We start from the raw sequence: 18,192 nt of genomic DNA on the forward strand, positions 1-18,192 counted from the left end.
TCTGGCCTATTGGAAGGTGACCCTGCCTATGGCAGGGGAGTTGGAATGAGATGATCTTTGAGGTCCCTTTGGACCCAGACCATTCTGTGGTTCTCTGATTTGATACTGGCCTTGTCCCTGCAACATTCTGCAGCCCTGAAGTACTAAAGCAAGTCCTTACTGTTGGTGCAGAGTGCTGAAGTTTTTAGATAGGAGTCATATAGAACATGGTGGAATTAAAAAAAAAATTACCAATGAAAATCATTTGAAGTTATGACTTTGGTTTCATGAATGGTGGTTCAGCCTTGTGAAAGGTCCACTTAAAAATGTACAAAGATTGTTGGGACTGCCTGAGTGGATAAGTGAGTGTTTGTGACAGTCCACAGGGACCTGAAGCCCCACAACATCCTCATCTCAATGCCCAACGCTCACGGGAAAGTCAAGGCCATGATTTCAGACTTTGGGCTGTGCAAGAAGCTGGCAGTGGGCAGGCACAGCTTCAGCCGCCGCTCGGGCGTGCCGGGCACTGAAGGCTGGATCGCCCCAGAGATGCTGAGTGAAGATTGCAAAGAGAACCCTGTAAGTGCTCACCCTGCCCAGGCTGCCCAGGACCAGGCAGCACCTGGTGCCTGAGCCTCCAGGCTGCCTTGCAGCTCAAATCTGTGAGTCAGAAAATGTCCTTCTGCTCTCAGATGCAAAATAACCACCCTGTGAGAATCAGAGCTTTCAGGGGGAAAGATGTCAGTGCTAGAGAAGGCTGTTTCTTTGCAGACATACACCGTGGACATATTTTCAGCTGGCTGTGTCTTCTATTACGTGGTGTCTGAAGGTGGCCATCCCTTTGGCAAGTCCCTGCAGCGGCAAGCCAACATCCTGCTGGGAGCATACAGCCTGGAGGCTCTGGAGGCAGGGAGGCACGGTAAGGACTGCACTGCAGGGCTCCCTGAGCACCCAGGCTGCTGAACACCAGCACCAGTGACAGCACCAAGGCCCACAGTTACTCCCAGCCTGGCAGAGAGGAAAGCTGTACTCCTCAGGTCCTTCTGAAGTAAAGGGCCTACAGTTCTTGGAGTTAGGACCCCAGAGCAGCTCTGTAGTCTTGACTGTGAAGTTATTTCCTGTATTTAAAGGAAGAGAAAGCTGAACTTTGATATTCTTAGTCTTTGATAGTCTTTCTGTTGAGGACAGCACTTGCACTAGCAGGACAGGAGGAAATAGAGACCATAATGAATTTCTGAAATCCAAAATATTATAAGATTACAAAATTTTACATTTTACTGCAGCCTAAGAATGTAGAGAGAATAAAACAAAAGAAGTAAATTTCCTTGCACACTCTTCCTTGCAGAAGACATTGTTGCTCGTGATTTAATAGAGCAGATGATAAACATGGACCCTCAGAAACGGCCATCTGCCAGCTGTGTGCTCAAACACCCCTTCTTTTGGAGTCTAGAAAAACAGCTCCAGTTCTTTCAGGTTTGTGATGACCTTTTCTCTCCTCTCGGTTCTCAGGGCTTTTTCAGGTCTTGAATTCAGTCTCTCTTTTGTGCCTGAGGTCACAGAATCCACAGCCTTACTGAGAGGAGTGAGGCAGTGAGGTGTAAAACATGGGTGGAGCTCCTAGGCAATTGGCTTAGTCGTAGGGCAGATCTTTCAGAGGGGGCCAGAGCTGATGTTACCAAGGTCAGCTGGTGGCAGGAGGTCTCCTCTAGCAGCTGCAGTACCCACAGAGAACATGACCAGGAGGGTTTTCAAGAACAGGAGTGAACAACCACTGAATCCTGATGTGGGGTGGGAGATGGCTGAGGGCTTGAGATCCTTTCCAGCCTTATCTTCTCCTCTGTGCTAAAAAGGCTTTGGAAGAGAGTGAAACAAATAATCTCAGAAACTTCTGTATCCTATTCCCAAGCACTATCATGGAGTGAAGTAGAATTCTAACTTTACTACCAGGACAGGCTGTAATGGGCCAGAAGCAGCAATTTGAAAATACTGGGAAAAACTTGGAAATGTTCTATTTGCCCAATTATCCCATCAAGGAAAAAAACCAAACAAAATTTAAAGTAGTAGCAATTTTAATTGAATAGCTTAAAATATCTAAAATCAAATACACTTGATATATTATCAATATAATTTGGTAAAAATAAGGGATAATTTGGTTCCAATAATATTTCATAAGCAAAAATACCGGGGGGTACGGAGTGCAGGGTCCTTGGACCTTTGCCACCTCATGTACAAACGTGCCAAACACAAATTCCCCCTTTTATCCCATATGTCGATGTCTTCTCCTCCCATTGTGGATTCATCCCAATTTCACCTCCACCCCCTCACCACCTTTAACCGCGCACGCTCCTCCACTCTTCCAGGGGGTGGCGCTGCTCTTCGGGGGCCGTACTGGAGGAAGGCCCCTCTTCTTCCTCGTTGTCCTTTAATTCACCTTTGGGTTACACATGCACACCAAGCTAGTATAATGTGAGCCAAAACTAACATAATACCATATCCAAGCACCGAAGCAATAAATCTCATATAATTAACATATCCTTCAAACCTAACCAGATTTTCCTTCTTTTCTGGTAATTTTTAGTAACCCTTATCTCTTGCTCCTTCCTGCTTGGAACATCTGCAGGAAAAAGGGGGAGGGGGTGGAACCCCTCCTCTCCCTTTCTCTCTTGGCATTTACACCTTTTAACTGTTTTATTACTTCCAAATATTAATTACTGTATCAATATTGAGTACTGTTTCAATTTTGTCAGCACGAATCATACCTATTTACCACAGAAATAAAAGTAGAAGTAATCTGAATGTCTCTTCCAGGATGTTAGTGACCGGATAGAGAAAGAATCTTTAGATGGTCCAATAGTCAAGCAGTTAGAGAGAGGTGGAAGAGAAGTGGTGAAAATGGACTGGAGAGAGCACATCACTGTTCCTCTTCAGACAGGTAAGGGACAGCATTTGGACAGAGTGGGAATTACCTGCTGTTCCCGGTTTGCTGGGACAGGAAAGCAAGGCTAACGCTGTCTCAGTTTTGGCACATCACTGTTACTTGCCAGTAAAGTGTTTCTTCAAATGGAAGTACGTGTTTAGTGCTGAAACACACCTACAAGGATCTGTGGCTGCAGACATACAACCCAGCACCTAAAACTTCATCACAACACACAAAACAATCTGTTTCTCTTGCAGATCTTCGAAAATTCAGATCCTATAAAGGTGGCTCCGTCCGGGACCTTCTGAGGGCAATGAGAAATAAGGTAAAGGAGCCTTTTCCTCGTGCACTCTGGGTTCCTGCCTCTGGCTGCTGTTGTTCTAGCCTGTATCAGACCCTGATTTAGGCACTGGGCTCCTTTACAAGAGCCCAGTAGGAGGTTACTGTGTCCAGGAACACCAACAGCTCTGTTTACAAGAAGCTTCTGAATGAACCGTCTGAGCTTTTCCCTCTTCTGTTTTCCTCCACAGAAGCACCATTACAGGGAACTGCCTCCCGAAGTGCAGGAGACCCTGGGCTCCATCCCAGATGATTTTGTGTGTTACTTCACAGCTCGTTTCCCTCGCCTGCTCCTGCACACCTACCACGCCATGCACATCTGCTGCCAAGAAAGACTCTTCCAGCATTACTATGCTGAGGACTCTGCAGAGCTGAGCCTCACAGGAGACACGGTTTGAGAGGAGAGGGATGGAACTTTCTTCTTTGGGACCAACATTCCAAGCACAGGCATACCCTTAGCAGGGAAAAGTGGGATCAAAGAGCTGAATTCTCTCTCTCTGAAGAAACCAAGCTTCCAAAAAGTGCCTTGTACCTGTGGCTGTGCTGGATCAGGAGATGGTGGAGCTCAGGGCGTGAGTGGTAAAGCGATGAACCCTGGGGATGGAGTTACTGACTCCAAGGCAATTTTCAAGACTGTGGAAATGAAGAGCAAAAGCTGGATTTAACCATCACCCAATATCCCTGTACTGTATGTGATTTTGTAACGGATGTGTTTTACTACAAAAAAAAAAATCAAATTCAGTGATTGAAATCATATAATTACTCGGGACTGGGATGTGCAAAAGGAGCCCTTTGGTTGCAGCAAATTATCTGAACCTGCCATTGCACTGCTGCCACATTAGGCACACCCCAGTGACTGTAAAGGGAATCATTCATGATTATCCTAAAAATGGTATGAAAGTACCATTTCTGTTTAACCAGTACTGCTCTGGAAAGTTACTCCCTTATACTTGAGCAAAAACAGTTTAAAGAGATACTGACTTGAAACATCAATTCAAGGTTTTCCTACTCTGAAAATAAGCCTTGTTGTTTAATATGACGCAGTATTTGCAGAACAGGTTGAACAATCCTCAACTCCCAGTATGAGAACAGATCTGCTCAAGTACCTGCAGCAAACACCAGTGGCAGCTGGGAGCTGCCTGTGACTCATCAACTGCAAATGTCCCTCAAGGACTAAGAAAAGGCCCCAGCCACAGAGCCAGGGGGGAGATGAGTCCTGGGAAAAACAGGAACCAAGAGCTGTTCAGAGCAGTGAATTCAGGGCAGCATTTAAGGGGTGCCACAGAGCTGTAGAACCCCATTTCCTGTGTGGGGGCTGGTAATGCCATCCACAGGAGCCTGTGTGGTTAAAGGTGCAGTATTTCTTTACACTGGCCCTGAAGCTGTGACAAAGTGTCACGTGTGCTAGGATGAAGAAATGCTGAATTCTAATGTAACTGGGGTGTTCTTTTACAATATATTTATTTAATGTATTTATATTTATTTAATTTTTACTACAAAGTGGTATCAAATCCACGTGGTACAAGTATGAAGCATGCCAAATCAGTCTTAATCAGTTTTGTATTTATATTTAATCAGCAGATAACAACTGGAAGAGGAAAGTGATACTGCATCTTTCAATGGAATTAATTAAAGGAGAAATCAGAAAGTGTCTTAAATAAATTATTGCTAGTAATACCCCATGTATGATGGGGTATGTACAGCTGTTTTTCTGGAGATACTTTATAGGATGTTTTTTTCCTACTTTTACAATGTGTGAGAGCAATTTACCTAAGATGCCAAACTGTACAGGTTACATGTTCTAAAGCTTGAAAAAATAATGGTAATTTTACCTAAAAAGATTCAAAGTCTATTTCATATTTTTGTATTTCTCATGTAAAGGTCTTTTATAAATCTACTAAATAAAGACTCAGATTAAAACCCCACAGCTTTTAGTGCCATTGTGTGGCCACGGAACCCAGCAGGTCTGGTGCTGGCAGAGCTGAGCAGGGAAGGGGCCAAGGCCTGCAGCAGCCTGGTCCTGCCTTCCTTGGGCAGGGACATGAGCCCATTTCTGAGCCTGCTCAAACCATTTCCTGCCTGCTGAGGCAACAGCAGATGCAGGAGTTGTTCAGGTCAGGGGGAGCCTCCCTGAAGGCCCAAGAGCCTCGTGGGTTACTCTGAGAGTCCCCAGGCAGCATCCCCCTCTCGCCTGCTGGCTGAGGCAGGTGCACAGGCGAGATAAACTGGCAGGGCTTTGTGCTGCTGTGTGATAAATAATTACCCACTAATAAATAGTCTTGGTGAAACTGAGCTGGTGGCTGATGACGTTGCTTTACAGGAAACAGCCACTGAGACAGTTCTGCTGCAGCCCAGCCTTCCTGGGCCCCAGGGGCACTGAGGAGCCTCTCGCCAACCACTCCACTGCTTGAGGGAGCCTGGAGTGAGTAGGGAGCTCATATCGAGGGGGGGAAGTGAGATGGATCTGAAAGTTTAAAATACAAAACAAAGAATAAATGCATCCCACAGCCATCCTGACACCTGGTTTTGGTGGGGCTAAGGCTGCTGGACTTGTATGAGCAGCACCAACCAGCAGCAGCGGTGCTGTGAAGGGGGTGGGGACTCAATGGCTCACCAGGGTTGTTTGTCTAAAGCGGTTTCCCTTTTTTATTTCCGCAATAGTTTTCAAGAGGCGCGCGGGAGCTGCAGAGCACCCGCAGTGCTGCCCGTGCAGAGCCTGGCACCACAGGTGTTGGAGCACCTTCCCTCCCTTGCTCCTCTGGAAGCCTTTCCCTGCGGGCAGACCGCGCTGGGGACACTCGGCCACCCGCGGGCTCTGCAAGGTAAGCTCATTCTCAGCAGGGTTTAACGAAAAGGGAGCGGGTTTAACGAGAAGTGAGGCTGTCCCTCCAGTGCTGCCCGCCCAGCTCTGTGCCCCGGCCGCCCCACGGCTGGGGCTGGGAGCTCTCGGCAGCGCCCGCGGGACTGTGCGAGCGGCTCGGAGAGGCGGGAGCGGGGCGCAGACAGCTCTGCCCCGCAGCTGCATCCCCCGTGCCCACGCGTGCAGCCCGGGGTACCCAGAGCCCCCCGGAGCACAAACCCCGATGCTCCTAGATTGTCATGGTTTGACCCGGAAGTGAAATTTTTTTTTTTGGAAGTTATGGTCAAACCAATCAGTGGCCAGATGTGAAATTGGCACTTAGTGTGGCCACTGAGGACTTGGGTACGCCTCCGAGAACACACTCAGGGGTTAAAAGTAGAAGATTCAGGAAGGATTTCCTCTTTGGAGTCCGGCCGGTGAGTTGCTTGGACCTCTCCCCTGCCCAGCTGCGTCTGGGTGGGGGAGGGGAGGCCATGCGGCCTGAGAAGGGAGGCCGGAGCCCCAGCAAGGTGCAGGGGTGGAGGAGTCCTGGGATGGTTTGGGCAGCCCCCTGGGAGAGAGAGTGATAGAGACTGTGCAGGCTGGAAATTTGTTATCTTGTGCTGGGAGCACAGCCGGGAGGAGAAAGTGGGGGGGGCAAGGTGCCCAGCTGCCAGCAGACTGGGCCGAGCTTTTAACCTTTTGTTGAGTTTTCGGAAGCTGTAAAAACACTGATCCTCCCCAGCTGAGGAGTGAGAGGGGAAAGAGGATGGGAAAGAAGAAGAAGTTTGACTAGGTGAAGAAATGTTTGCAGATGAGAGTGCCCTAGGTGGAGGAGATGATTGGAGTGGCTTTGGCTGGACTTTTCTCTTACACAGCCACGGGCGAAACCAAGTTCTTCTGATAATACAGAGACTGCTCCTTGGGGGAGGCGGTTGGCTGGAAGCCAGGAGTGACAAGGCCGCGAGGAGAAGCAGCAAGAACAGAGACTGAGGGGGAGGGTGTGGTGGAGCCCTCTGCCTCCAGGGAAGGATCTCTGTTCCTGAGAGCCCCAGGCCCCAGGGGAGATAATATGGGGGGGACAGGTGTCCCAAATGGTGAGCGGCGGCCACTTCTTGGAACTGGGCAAAGCATTCTTAAAAGGACCTAAGGAGCAGTTTGGATCCATGGACAGTGGTGAGAGCACTGGACATGGAAGGAAGATGGTCACCACTGCAGATTTTCTTCGGGCGGCTGCAGTGTGTGACATGGAAGCACTGGAGACTTTACAGTGTTTTTTCCCTGGGGAGGCCCATGGTGCGAGAGGAAGACTTCTCTCTCCTGATGAACTGGGGAAAGCGTGTGTGAAGGAGGATATTGGACTGAGAATTGATGTGTTAGAGGGGATTTGCTTGTTGGAGAGGTGGGGGGGAGGAGAAGTGTTTTTGAAGCTATTCCATTGTGGATTGTTGTGTGTGGTTTTTTTTCCTTTTCCCTTTTGTGTCTTGTAGATTAATAAAATGTTGTCTTTTTCCCTCCATTCCCAAGTTGGAGCCTGTTTTGTTCTGTTCCTGGGTCACATCTCACGGTAACCATTTTGGAAATCCACCTTTCATGGGGGCGCTGGCACTGTGCCAGGGTCAACCCATGACATTATTGGTTCCCTGACCGGGAAATCGAGATTTAAGTAAGGGAGAAGATGGAAACTGTGAGATGGATCAAAAGGAATAAGAGCAAAGCATGTAAATAGATTGATTATAAAATTTAGGGATGGAGGTTTGGTGTATGTTAATGTTGTAAGTAGAAATGTCTTGAATGTGGTTTTGTTAATATGTTGGAGTGAAATGTGTGTTCTCGGAGGCGAGAGGTGGATTGTCATGGTTTGACCCGGAAGTGAAATTTTTTTTTTGGAAGTTATGGTCAAACCAATCAGTGGCCAGATGTGAAATTGGCACTTAGTGTGGCCACTGAGGACTTGGGTACGCCTCCGAGAACACACTCAGGGGTTAAAAGTAGAAGATTCAGGAAGGATTTCCTCTTTGGAGTCCGGCCGGTGAGTTGCTCTGACCTCTCCCCTGCCCAGCTGCGTCTGGGTGGGGGAGGGGAGGCCATGCGGCCTGAGAAGGGAGGCCGGAGCCCCAGCAAGGTGCAGGGGTGGAGGAGTCCTGGGATGGTTTGGGCAGCCCCCTGGGAGAGAGAGTGATAGAGACTGTGCAGGCTGGAAATTTGTTATCTTGTGCTGGGAGCACAGCCGGGAGGAGAAAGTGGGGGGGGCGGCAGGTGCCCAGCTGCCAGCAGACTGGGCCGAGCTTTTAACCTTTTGTTGAGTTTTCGGAAGCTGTAAAAACACTGATCCTCCCCAGCTGAGGAGTGAGAGGGGAAAGAGGATGGGAAAGAAGAAGTTTGACTAGGTGAAGAAATGTTTGCAGATGAGAGTGCCCTAGGTGGAGGAGATGATTGGAGTGGCTTTGGCTGGACTTTTCTCTTACACAGCCACGGGCGAAACCAAGTTCTTCTGATAATACAGAGACTGCTCCTTGGGGGAGGCGGTTGGCTGGAAGCCAGGAGTGACAAGGCCGCGAGGAGAAGCAGCAAGAACAGAGACTGAGGGGGAGGGTGTGGTGGAGCCCTCTGCCTCCAGGGAAGGATCTCTGTTCCTGAGAGCCCCAGGCCCCAGGGGAGATAATATGGGGGGGACAGGTGTCCCAAATGGTGAGCGGTGGCCACTTCTTGGAACTGGGCAAAGCATTCTTAAAAGGACCTAAGGAGCAGTTTGGATCCATGGACAGTGGTGAGAGCGCTGGACATGGAAGGAAGAATGGTCACCACTGCAGATTTTCTTCGGGCGGCTGCAGTGTGTGACATGGAAGCACTGGAGACTTTACAGTGTTTTTTCCCTGGGGAGGCCCATGGTGTGAGAGGAAGACTTCTCTCTCCTGATGAACTGGGGAAAGCGTGTGTGAAGGAGGATATTGGACTGAGAATTGATGTGTTAGAGGGGATTTGCTTGTTGGAGAGGTGGGGGGGAGGAGAAGTGTTTTTGAAGCTATTCCATTGTGGATTGTTGTGTGTGGTTTTTTTTCCTTTTCCCTTTTGTGTCTTGTAGATTAATAAAATGTTGTCTTTTTCCCTCCATTCCCAAGTTGGAGCCTGTTTTGTTCTGTTCCTGGGTCACATCTCACGGTAACCATTTTGGAAATCCACCTTTCATGGGGGCGCTGGCACTGTGCCAGGGTCAACCCATGACATAGATCCAGGAGGGATCAGGGACCCGCGGGCCCCCTCCAGCCCTGCTGCCCCAGCCTTGCCCAGCTCTACTCAATATTCGTTCCAGTTTCGATTCCCCGGCAAGGCTCTTGGTTTTGAAGCGCTTTCCTGACGTCAGCTGTCACTGCGGGCGACAGAGACAAGGGCGGGACGGGATTCCACAGCACAAGCCCAGCCCTGGGAGGTGGCCAAAGGCACTGAAAGATCAGTATTTCAGGGACATTTTTAGCCCCCTTTCTCGGGGAAGGCTGCACCAAGTGTCAGTGGAAATCCGTCTCCCACCATTTTCATAACCAGCCTGTTTACACATACTCTGAGGGATGCCTTACACCTACAGCACATCAGGGCAGTACCGTAACAGGCTCCCCTGTCAGAGCCTCAGCCATGTTTGTGCCTCAGCCAAGGCTTCCACAGGGCTGACCGGATGCAGAAAGGGTTAATGTGCACTTGTTGGCTTTCTCCAGCATAGCCTGTTCTCCCGGAGCGGTATCTCCCCAAAGCAGCCCCTTCTGCTGAACCCCTGTCCTGTCAAGGTTTTCTCCTTCCCCCAGTCACCACCATTACACCTGCAGATATTGTGGAGACCTGGACCAGCTGCACTGGTGGCTGCTCCTTTGACACTTGCTGACAGCACTGCTGTAGCACCACGAGCTGGCTGAACCAGAGCTGAGCCTCCCCACTACAGTAGGAGAAGAAACACCAGCACCACCACAGTGCAAGTTTTACTGTGACCCCGGTGACCAGGCTGTGGGTGGTTACTGCTGACTGTGAATGTCACACTGAGCCAGGTGCATTTAACCTGTGAAAAATGGATATGATTCTTGCTAATGAAATTGTAACTATACCAATATTTTAGAAAATAACTGCTATAAAATATATGTGATTAGTGTTACAAAGCAGATGGGTGCCTTTGCAAATGTTGTATGTGAAAAACAGGATATAGGCATTGAGATAAGCAAGATCGCAAAACAAAATCAGCCTTGGGATGAACAAAGTTGGGACGATTCCCAAAGCAGAATTGGCCATGGGATGAGCAAAGTTGGGATGATCTCAGATATGGAATCTAAAGTAGTGGTTTTATCTATGAAATAATAAGGCTCATTTGGAACATAATAATTACTTACATAACACAAAGCTTAATATGCATGTGCAACCTGTAAGGTCATTCAGGGGACAGAGAGGAAGATGGGGAGCCTTCCTCTGAAAAGACCACCAGAGCCAGGAGACCCCCTAGCAACAAATGGAGCCTGCACTGTGCAGTTAGTGAGGCAGATTTCAAGAATCAAAGATAGGAGGAGATTTACAGGCAAATATTGATGAATATGAATTAGCATGCAGTAGATAAGTTTGGTTTGGATTCCTTTGTTTTGTGTGTGAGGCAGGGTGAGAAACCCTCCCCGTACCCTGGTTGGTTTTGCTTTTGCTTTATACGAACCTTAATCACACTTAATTAATCACTTCCAAATCTCTGTATATGCTTGATTATATTTAATATGCTTGACTGTATTCATTAATATAAAATTGCTGCTCAGTCAAAAGTGCTTCTAAATCCAATTTTGTTGCTTATTAAATTAGACATATAGAACTTCATTCATAACAAACCCATTTCTCCTGCAGTAAAGAACAGGCTGTCCGTGCTCCTACCCATCTCTGAACCACTGGAATGGAGGCTGGGCACAGGAAGGATGTCACAACTCAGGGCAGGACACCCCACTATACAGAAAGCTTCTGCTGGGTTGGGCAGTGAGCTGAACTGCTTGGAAATTTTGGTAAACACTAGAAAAGATGTGGGAAAAGAGAAGGAGTGGGGAGAGTGTACCCTGTTGCCTTTTGTTTCAAGGCAAGGCGACCTGGTTCTATGGAGCGGCACGGTGGTCCAAACCTGCTCAGGACCATCCGGGCCAATGACACGTGTGACATCAATGTGACGGACGGTCAAAAGGCGTTTATTGTCTCATATCATGGGGTTATATAGGTTTGGGGGTCTGCACTACGTCACCTAGGGGTCTTACATTACCTTCTGTGGTTAGTAAGGGGTGGAGATTTACTAAGGTTAGTGGAAAGTTACTGGAACTGGGAGGATCACATTCTTTTGGCTTATCTCTTATCTTAGGGAGTTGGGGGGATAGGAATGCCTAGCTTTCCGTTACGTTGCATGATCTTCCGTGGCGCCTTGCCCTGACTACTACAGTACCTATGAAAAAAGAGGCGGGGGGAAAGCAAGTCTGAAGGAACAAAAAGCAGGGAAAGTGAGAAAAAGCAATAAAAAGTAAGAGATAGAACCTGGGGGATACAGTGGTGAGGGGCTTCCTTTTCTCCAGTATGTAAAAGAAGGAACTGTTGGGCTCAGCTGTCAGCACAAACCTCTACAACATCCCGCTATTTCGTTCACATCCACGTGTGTGTCAGAGGCAGGAGCAGCTGCCTTCACACAGAAGCAGCACAGCTGGCAAGAACAGGCTTTTAGAGGTACAGACATGACCTTGGACAAAAAGGTGGGGAGGAAGTTGAGAAAACAGAACACTAAAGTCAGCTTGAACTATCACAGGAACATGAACTGTAAATCTGAAGACTTACTTTTTCTCCCCTCTAGGGTTTTGTTCATTAACAGCAGGATTTCCTTCACCAAAGACAATGGGTATGTATTGCTTTCAGAAAATTTCTACTTTATATGTAGCAATTTGCTTTTTCATGTCTGCATTTGAAGGATTTCTCTCTAGTGGGGAACTAATCAGAACTATCATCTTGGGGTTTGTATTGATGCTGTCCTCATTTAGGAAAAAAATAATCAGACTCAAGTGGTAAATGATCTACCCAAACCTGACCAGTTTAGGGAATCCAGCTCTGTCAATTCCCATAAACCTTATTGTTCCCCACAAAAAACATTTTGGGTTATTTCCTTGACTCCCTTTGAGGATCATTTCCAAGTCTCCTTCCTAGTTTCCTGCTTTGCTGTTTTACTAATCTTGCACCATTCAGAACTGCTTCTGATGAAGGTTATGGATACTTTGTCATCAGAAGCGACATATTTAAGACCTGCTCTCTCACTATGCCTGGTAGAAAGAAAAGAATCTAACATTCAGTGTGGCCAAACAAACATTACTTTGTATTAGTAATACACGATTTTACCTTCTAGATTACAAAACGTTACCTGTGAGAGAATGGGTTGAAAACCATGTCAAATGCTGGCTGGAATCTACTGGAATCAAGAAGGAGTACGTAGATAAACTACATGCAGAAGAAGTGACAGGTCCAGCATTAATGGAACTGGATGAATCTTTCCTCAAAGACATAGGAATGAAGAAAGGCCAAATCCAGATTTTCATCCACAAGAGAAATGAACTTCTGCGGCTCCAGGACAATGCACAGCAAGCTGAGGACTCTGGCAGCAAAACGCCCGAGGGAAGGGATGCACAGCCAGCCAGAGCCAGCAATGCCCCTGCTCAGGACACAGCAAGTGGAGGCAGCTCTGGTGCTGTGGGTACCACCAGCAGTGAGAGCACAGCTCCTACTTCTGGCAAGAAGCAAAAAAGAAGCAAGAAATCCCAGCTTCAACATGCTGATGAAGTCTTAGAAATCAGAAACTGTCGGCCATTTAGAAGTCAGGATAACAATTTCAAGTATGTGAAGGACACAGTTCTTGCTCCAGAATCAGGAGTCAGTGATTTAATCATTCCTTGCCATGAATACAAATCCTGTGACATTGCTGCAGAACTGAACAAACATCAGCTGCAATCAAAATTTGCCTCTGAAGTGATAAGATTTGCTTCGGCCTGCATGAACATTCGAACAAATGGCACCATCCATTTTGGTGTCATGGACAGCGTTGAGGACAAGGGCTGGAAACACGGACAGATCGTTGGCATCAAGGTCAAAAACCGAGAAGATTTTGTTGATGCACTGGATTATATAGAAAAGTGCTTCTGCAATAATTTACAAGAAATTGCAAGGAAATGTATTCACCCACCTGTGTTCGTTGAAGTGATTTCAAGAGACTCTCTAGAACAAAGATTTGTAGTGGAGGTTGACATTGAACCGACATTCAGCTTGGTAAAGAACAATTGTTTTGAAGTTTATTTGCCAAAATACAATGAAAGCAGTCAGAAGGTGATCCTGACCAAAGAACCAGCTCTCTACCAGAGACTGGGAGCGAAGTCTGAGCCTGTGCAGCGCAGCAACCTCACTGCTTTCATTCAAGCCATGCCAGACAGGGATGCTCAAAGACAAAGAGCTGAGCTCTCCAGCACACAAGTACCAACAGAAATACCTCAAGATTTAGGGAGAAAGTTATCAATTCTATTAAATGATGGCAAAAGCTACATGGATGATTCCCTACGGTACATCCTTGTCACAAACAGATGTGAACAAGATAATCTGAACAACATCGACTTTTTAATGCACTTGAACATTTTCTGTGTCTTTGACTTTGATGAACATTCTAATGTGTCAGGGCTGTACAGCAAATACAAAGAGCACCATGAAACAAGTTCTTATTTTTTACAGGATTTTTTCAAAGAAATTAAGACTGATAATTCTCCCTCTCAGAAACTGTTTGATCAGACCAGCTGGATATTCTGCAATGGGCGCAGTGACTTCCTTGGCGATGAGAAAGCTTGTGATGAAAATACATGGATTAGAACCAAAAAAAAATACCTGAAGAAAGTAATTACTTGTATCTGTGAGGAAATCCTGCCAGAGCGCTCTTTCATTGTGCTTTTTCTATTGCTGTCACCAGTGCAGAAACCACTTGTGGACACTTTTCAGGAATTCTATACAGAGATGAATGGCATGGAGTACATTATCTGCATTGCAGAGTCCAGAGAAAATTACAGGAAGTGGGCTAATCTAGCTCAGGAATCCTGCAGCATTGAGACCCTAGAACAATGCAGTGTTGTGGGTATGAAGCTCAGCCACGTAGATGCCACCATCCAATCAATGCTGCCTTCTACAGCCCAACCCAGACACCTGCCAGCTTCCACTGGAGGCGTGTGTACGCTTCCCTTGCGGGAAGAAGAGAAACTGTATTCCCTAGAAATCCTTTGTGCTGACCAATGTGACGATATCAAGTTAAATCTTTGGACTGAAAAACAAAAACAAGAAATAGAACAAAATTTTTACCGCGGGGGAAAAATCATGTGGGAAAACTTGTGGCTTGCTGATAATAAACTCTGTGGGGACATCATTGAACGTGAAGCATGTGCAGAGGCAAGCAAACTGCTGGATGGCATTTTACGAGGAGGTGGACACAATTATTCTGTGGCTAAACTAAAGATATTTCACCATCCTGGGAGTGGTGGAAGCACAATAGCACGGCAAGTTCTATGGAAAAGCAGAAAGCATTTTAGATGTGCTGTTATCAAGACCTCATATTCACCCTCAACTGTTTGTAATCATGTGCTCGCCCTTAGAGATTATGAAGAAAAGGAAATCACTCACTGTTTTCCTGTGCTGCTCCTGATCGAAGATTATGATGACGAGTACTTTGATGACCTCCAGAGTGAGTTAATAGAGGCTGTAGCAACCAGGAAAATTAATACCTCCAGGCCTTACTTCATCCTCATGTGCTGTAGACGATACAATGACCCTGAAAGGCTTTGCAAGGCTTCGCCACTGGACACAGTTGCGGTCACTCACAAACTGACAGAGTCAGAGAAAAATCTGTTTAACACCAAACTTGTGAAACTGCAGCAGAAATATGCTGAGCCAGAATTCATACTTACGTTTGTGCTGATGTGTGAGGAGTTCAATAAAACTTATGTGTCAGACATGGTAGAGCACATCCTGCAAGGCATCGACCCTTCCTCTCGTGACACCTGCTTGATGCGCTACATTGCTCTGCTCAACTGCTATGTACCAAATTCATACCTTTCACTGTCACACTGTGAGGCTTTTCTTGGGCTGGGGGCATATACAGAGAGTAAAGCAAGAGCATACGATTTCAAACATCACTTGAGTGAACAAGTAAGAATGATTTTTATTGAGCTAAGGGAAAGCACCACTTATATTTCAACTATTCGGATAATACACTGCCTGGTTGCAAAAGAAATTCTGCATCAGCTTTCAGGGAATCAATCACTAAGTCAACTTGCAACAAATCTTCTTCAGGAAAAGATGCTCTTTGAAAATAGATTTGGACAAGAAGAATTTATAAGGTTTATCAGACATCTGTTTATTCGACGTGGTAAAAGAAGCAGGGGGGACAATACTGACACTCTCTTCTCCCCATTCATTGAACAAGTCTGTGAAACTGAAGACTGTGAAAAAGCCATTGCTGTTTTAAAAGCTGCATATGAGCTCCTTGGAAAAGATCCTTTTTTTGCCCAGCAGCTTGCCAGACTAAATTACAGCAATGAAAAATTTGAGGATGCTAAATACTGGGCAAAGGTTGCAAAATCACATTTGCCAACTGATTCTTTTATTTTGGATACAGAAGGTCAAGTCTACAAGAGATGGTTTAGTTTCACCGTGGATAAAATGACAGAGGAGGATACTCCTGAAAGGATCACTGAGAAAATATTGATGGCTCTTGAAGCTATGAAATGTTTCAGGGCTGCACAACAGGCAGCAAAGGAAGAACGTGAAAGTATGAACAACGCTGGCTATTTTGGAGAAGTAGAAGTAGGTTGTCGCCTTCTTCGATTTTTGTCCACACTGCCTGTATTCCACAGAAGTCCAGAGGGGGAACATACTGAGCTTGTGAAATATCTCACCACAGATTACATTCCTGAAGACATAAAAAGAACATGGGGAAGGCTTCATTCCCGCTTGAAAGGCTTGCGCCAGAACCTGTACAATGCTCTGGAATGGATTTCAGAAGAACTAAGTTATTTCCAAACAGATAAAAACCAAGAGAAGGATGATGAAAATGATGATAAGGAAGAACAAATTCATAATCCCAGAAAATGGCTGAGAAAGCAAGCAGCTGTATACGCTAAATTCTTCATCTCAACATCACTTGTAGATGACAGCAACAATGGTCCTGACACTCAGCTCATGAGACACATGAGTATTTATGGGAATGGTGGAGGCAATGTCACCAATATCCTGTCTTTCTTAACAGATAAGAAAGAGAACAGGTCAGCTGAAAAGCTAGAAAGGATCCTTAGTTTCTATCCAGAAAACCCACTGAGGAACAGGTTGGAGGACAATGATTTGATCAATTTTATTTTGTGCCACATCACATTAGCCTGCTTAGCACCAGGATCAGCCAAACTCCTTCCACTGCCAACTCTTCGTGAGCTCAGCCTAAGATTCTTCAAAGCAAAGAGACAATTTCCAGCAAGTGCCTATTTTCTGCTCACCTTGCTGTACTGGCCAGATGAGGCATTAGACAAAGAGCCTAATCCCATTAATGATGAAATTTTAACTTCAGCCCTTCAAACCCTGAAACGCTTATATGACATCAAAAGGAAAGATGTTCCTACCAGAAAGAAAAGAATCTACACCCATTTTTTTCTGGGAAAGGGTTATGGTTTAAGTAAGATAGTGCACAAAACTAAAATTGACAAATTGATGGTGGGATCCTTAGATGAGAGGAGAATGAAGTGGCTGCATGGAACCGTATGGAATATTTCCATAATTCGTGACAATCTCAAAAGAGTTTCTGGCTGGTCCAAGGACAGAAATTTATTTATTCGAGGTCACGGGAAGGAACTCCATATCTTGCCACTCCATCGTGAATCTGTGCCTGCTGGAAATGAAAATGTGACCTTTTATTTAGGCTTTTCATTTAATGGTCTTGTTGCTTTCAATATTGAGGTTGAAAATGATCCAGCCATCACAAGAACCTAAGGTATGTAGTACAGTACTGTATGCAGTGTGCTCTTAGAGGGTACAGCACTGCAAGGGTCCAGTCTCACATTTCAAACTAAAAGTGGACTGTTCCAGGGTAACTACCAGGCAACATCAGAATTAACAACTACAACAGTAACCAAATAACTAAAAAAAAATTTAAACTATGAGTAGAGTGAACTTTGAGCCAAGCCATTGATAGTTTTGGAGTTACAGAAAGCAAGATTTCAAACCAAAGACAACAACTGATCTGTTTTTTCTTACCCCACAGACTAGGTTAAGTTGATTTCTGCATAGTATTGATCAGTAAAAGAATTTGTCCAGTTTAACTACATTTTTCTTCCTGAATCCGCAACAGAAAAATGAATTCAGACCACATACATTGCTGACATGTACCACATATGAAATAACTACCGACTGCAAAGCCAGTGTCAGTATGGAAGCAATTTTAAAGCTGACTTCACGATTAGACTGATAAAAAACAGCTCTCAAATTCTGCATAATCCTACACTGCTTCTCTGTGTAAATATTACCTTACTAGACAGTATCTAAACCTGGCGTGGGGTGGAGAGAGATGTGAGCAGAGTCATGGGTGACATAAAAGATTAGTTGTAAGCACTGTTATGTGTTCAGAGTCCAAACAATTCCTGCAGTCGGTGAAATTATTTTGCATTATGAACCAAGCAATGCCACAGAATACAGAACTGAAATTTGTCTAGAGCATACATCCAAGATTTGAAAAATGCAGAGGAGGCTGTGTTTGTAACAATGATGCCACATTCAGCTTCTAATAACAAAAATGTGTGTTCTTGGAGTTTCCCATTGTTTGATATGATATTGTGACTAAAATTGCCAAAACTCCCTGTCATATAACTTGTTTTAATTTTGAATAAATATCTTTTATGAAGGACTACCATTTCTATGTGAGCTTGATTACCCTACCTGAGGATGTATTTCCAACAGTAGCTAGATATGATTTGCTTTTCCAACTGCAGCAAAGATCTGGGCACAGCCAAAAACTATAAAATGAACTACAAGCCATGGTGAATTCAGAAGGAAGAAGATGGAGGATTATTGTCTA

General features: G+C 45.6%; 2 protein-coding genes across 3 annotated transcripts in view; both read left to right on the forward strand.

Annotated features, from left to right (window-relative positions):
• The window catches only part of ERN1 (endoplasmic reticulum to nucleus signaling 1), a 32,823-nt gene extending 27,669 nt beyond the window's left edge, over positions 1-5,154 (forward strand). For both annotated transcript variants that reach the window (XM_084218684.1, XM_084218685.1), the window contains 6 exons: positions 359-558; positions 751-898; positions 1,325-1,452; positions 2,788-2,911; positions 3,154-3,221; positions 3,427-5,154. In XM_084218684.1, the coding sequence (XP_084074810.1) occupies positions 359-558; positions 751-898; positions 1,325-1,452; positions 2,788-2,911; positions 3,154-3,221; positions 3,427-3,633 (875 nt within the window). In that variant the 3' untranslated portion in view covers positions 3,634-5,154. The remainder of the gene's footprint in view (positions 1-358; positions 559-750; positions 899-1,324; positions 1,453-2,787; positions 2,912-3,153; positions 3,222-3,426) is intronic.
• Positions 5,155-11,052: 5,898 nt separating this feature from the next.
• On the forward strand, positions 11,053-17,967 carry LOC311161054 (sterile alpha motif domain-containing protein 9-like). Its single transcript, XM_084218324.1, has 3 exons — positions 11,053-11,135; positions 11,512-11,958; positions 12,457-17,967. The coding sequence occupies exons 2-3, from the start codon at positions 11,955-11,957 to the stop codon at positions 17,109-17,111; spliced, it is 4,659 nt and encodes a 1,552-aa protein (XP_084074450.1). The 5' UTR covers positions 11,053-11,135; positions 11,512-11,954; the 3' UTR covers positions 17,112-17,967.
• Positions 17,968-18,192: the final 225 nt, after the last annotated feature.

This window comes from Fringilla coelebs (assembly GCF_963513975.1).
Source record: "Fringilla coelebs genome assembly, chromosome: 19".
NCBI classification, from domain to species: domain Eukaryota; kingdom Metazoa; phylum Chordata; class Aves; order Passeriformes; family Fringillidae; genus Fringilla; species Fringilla coelebs.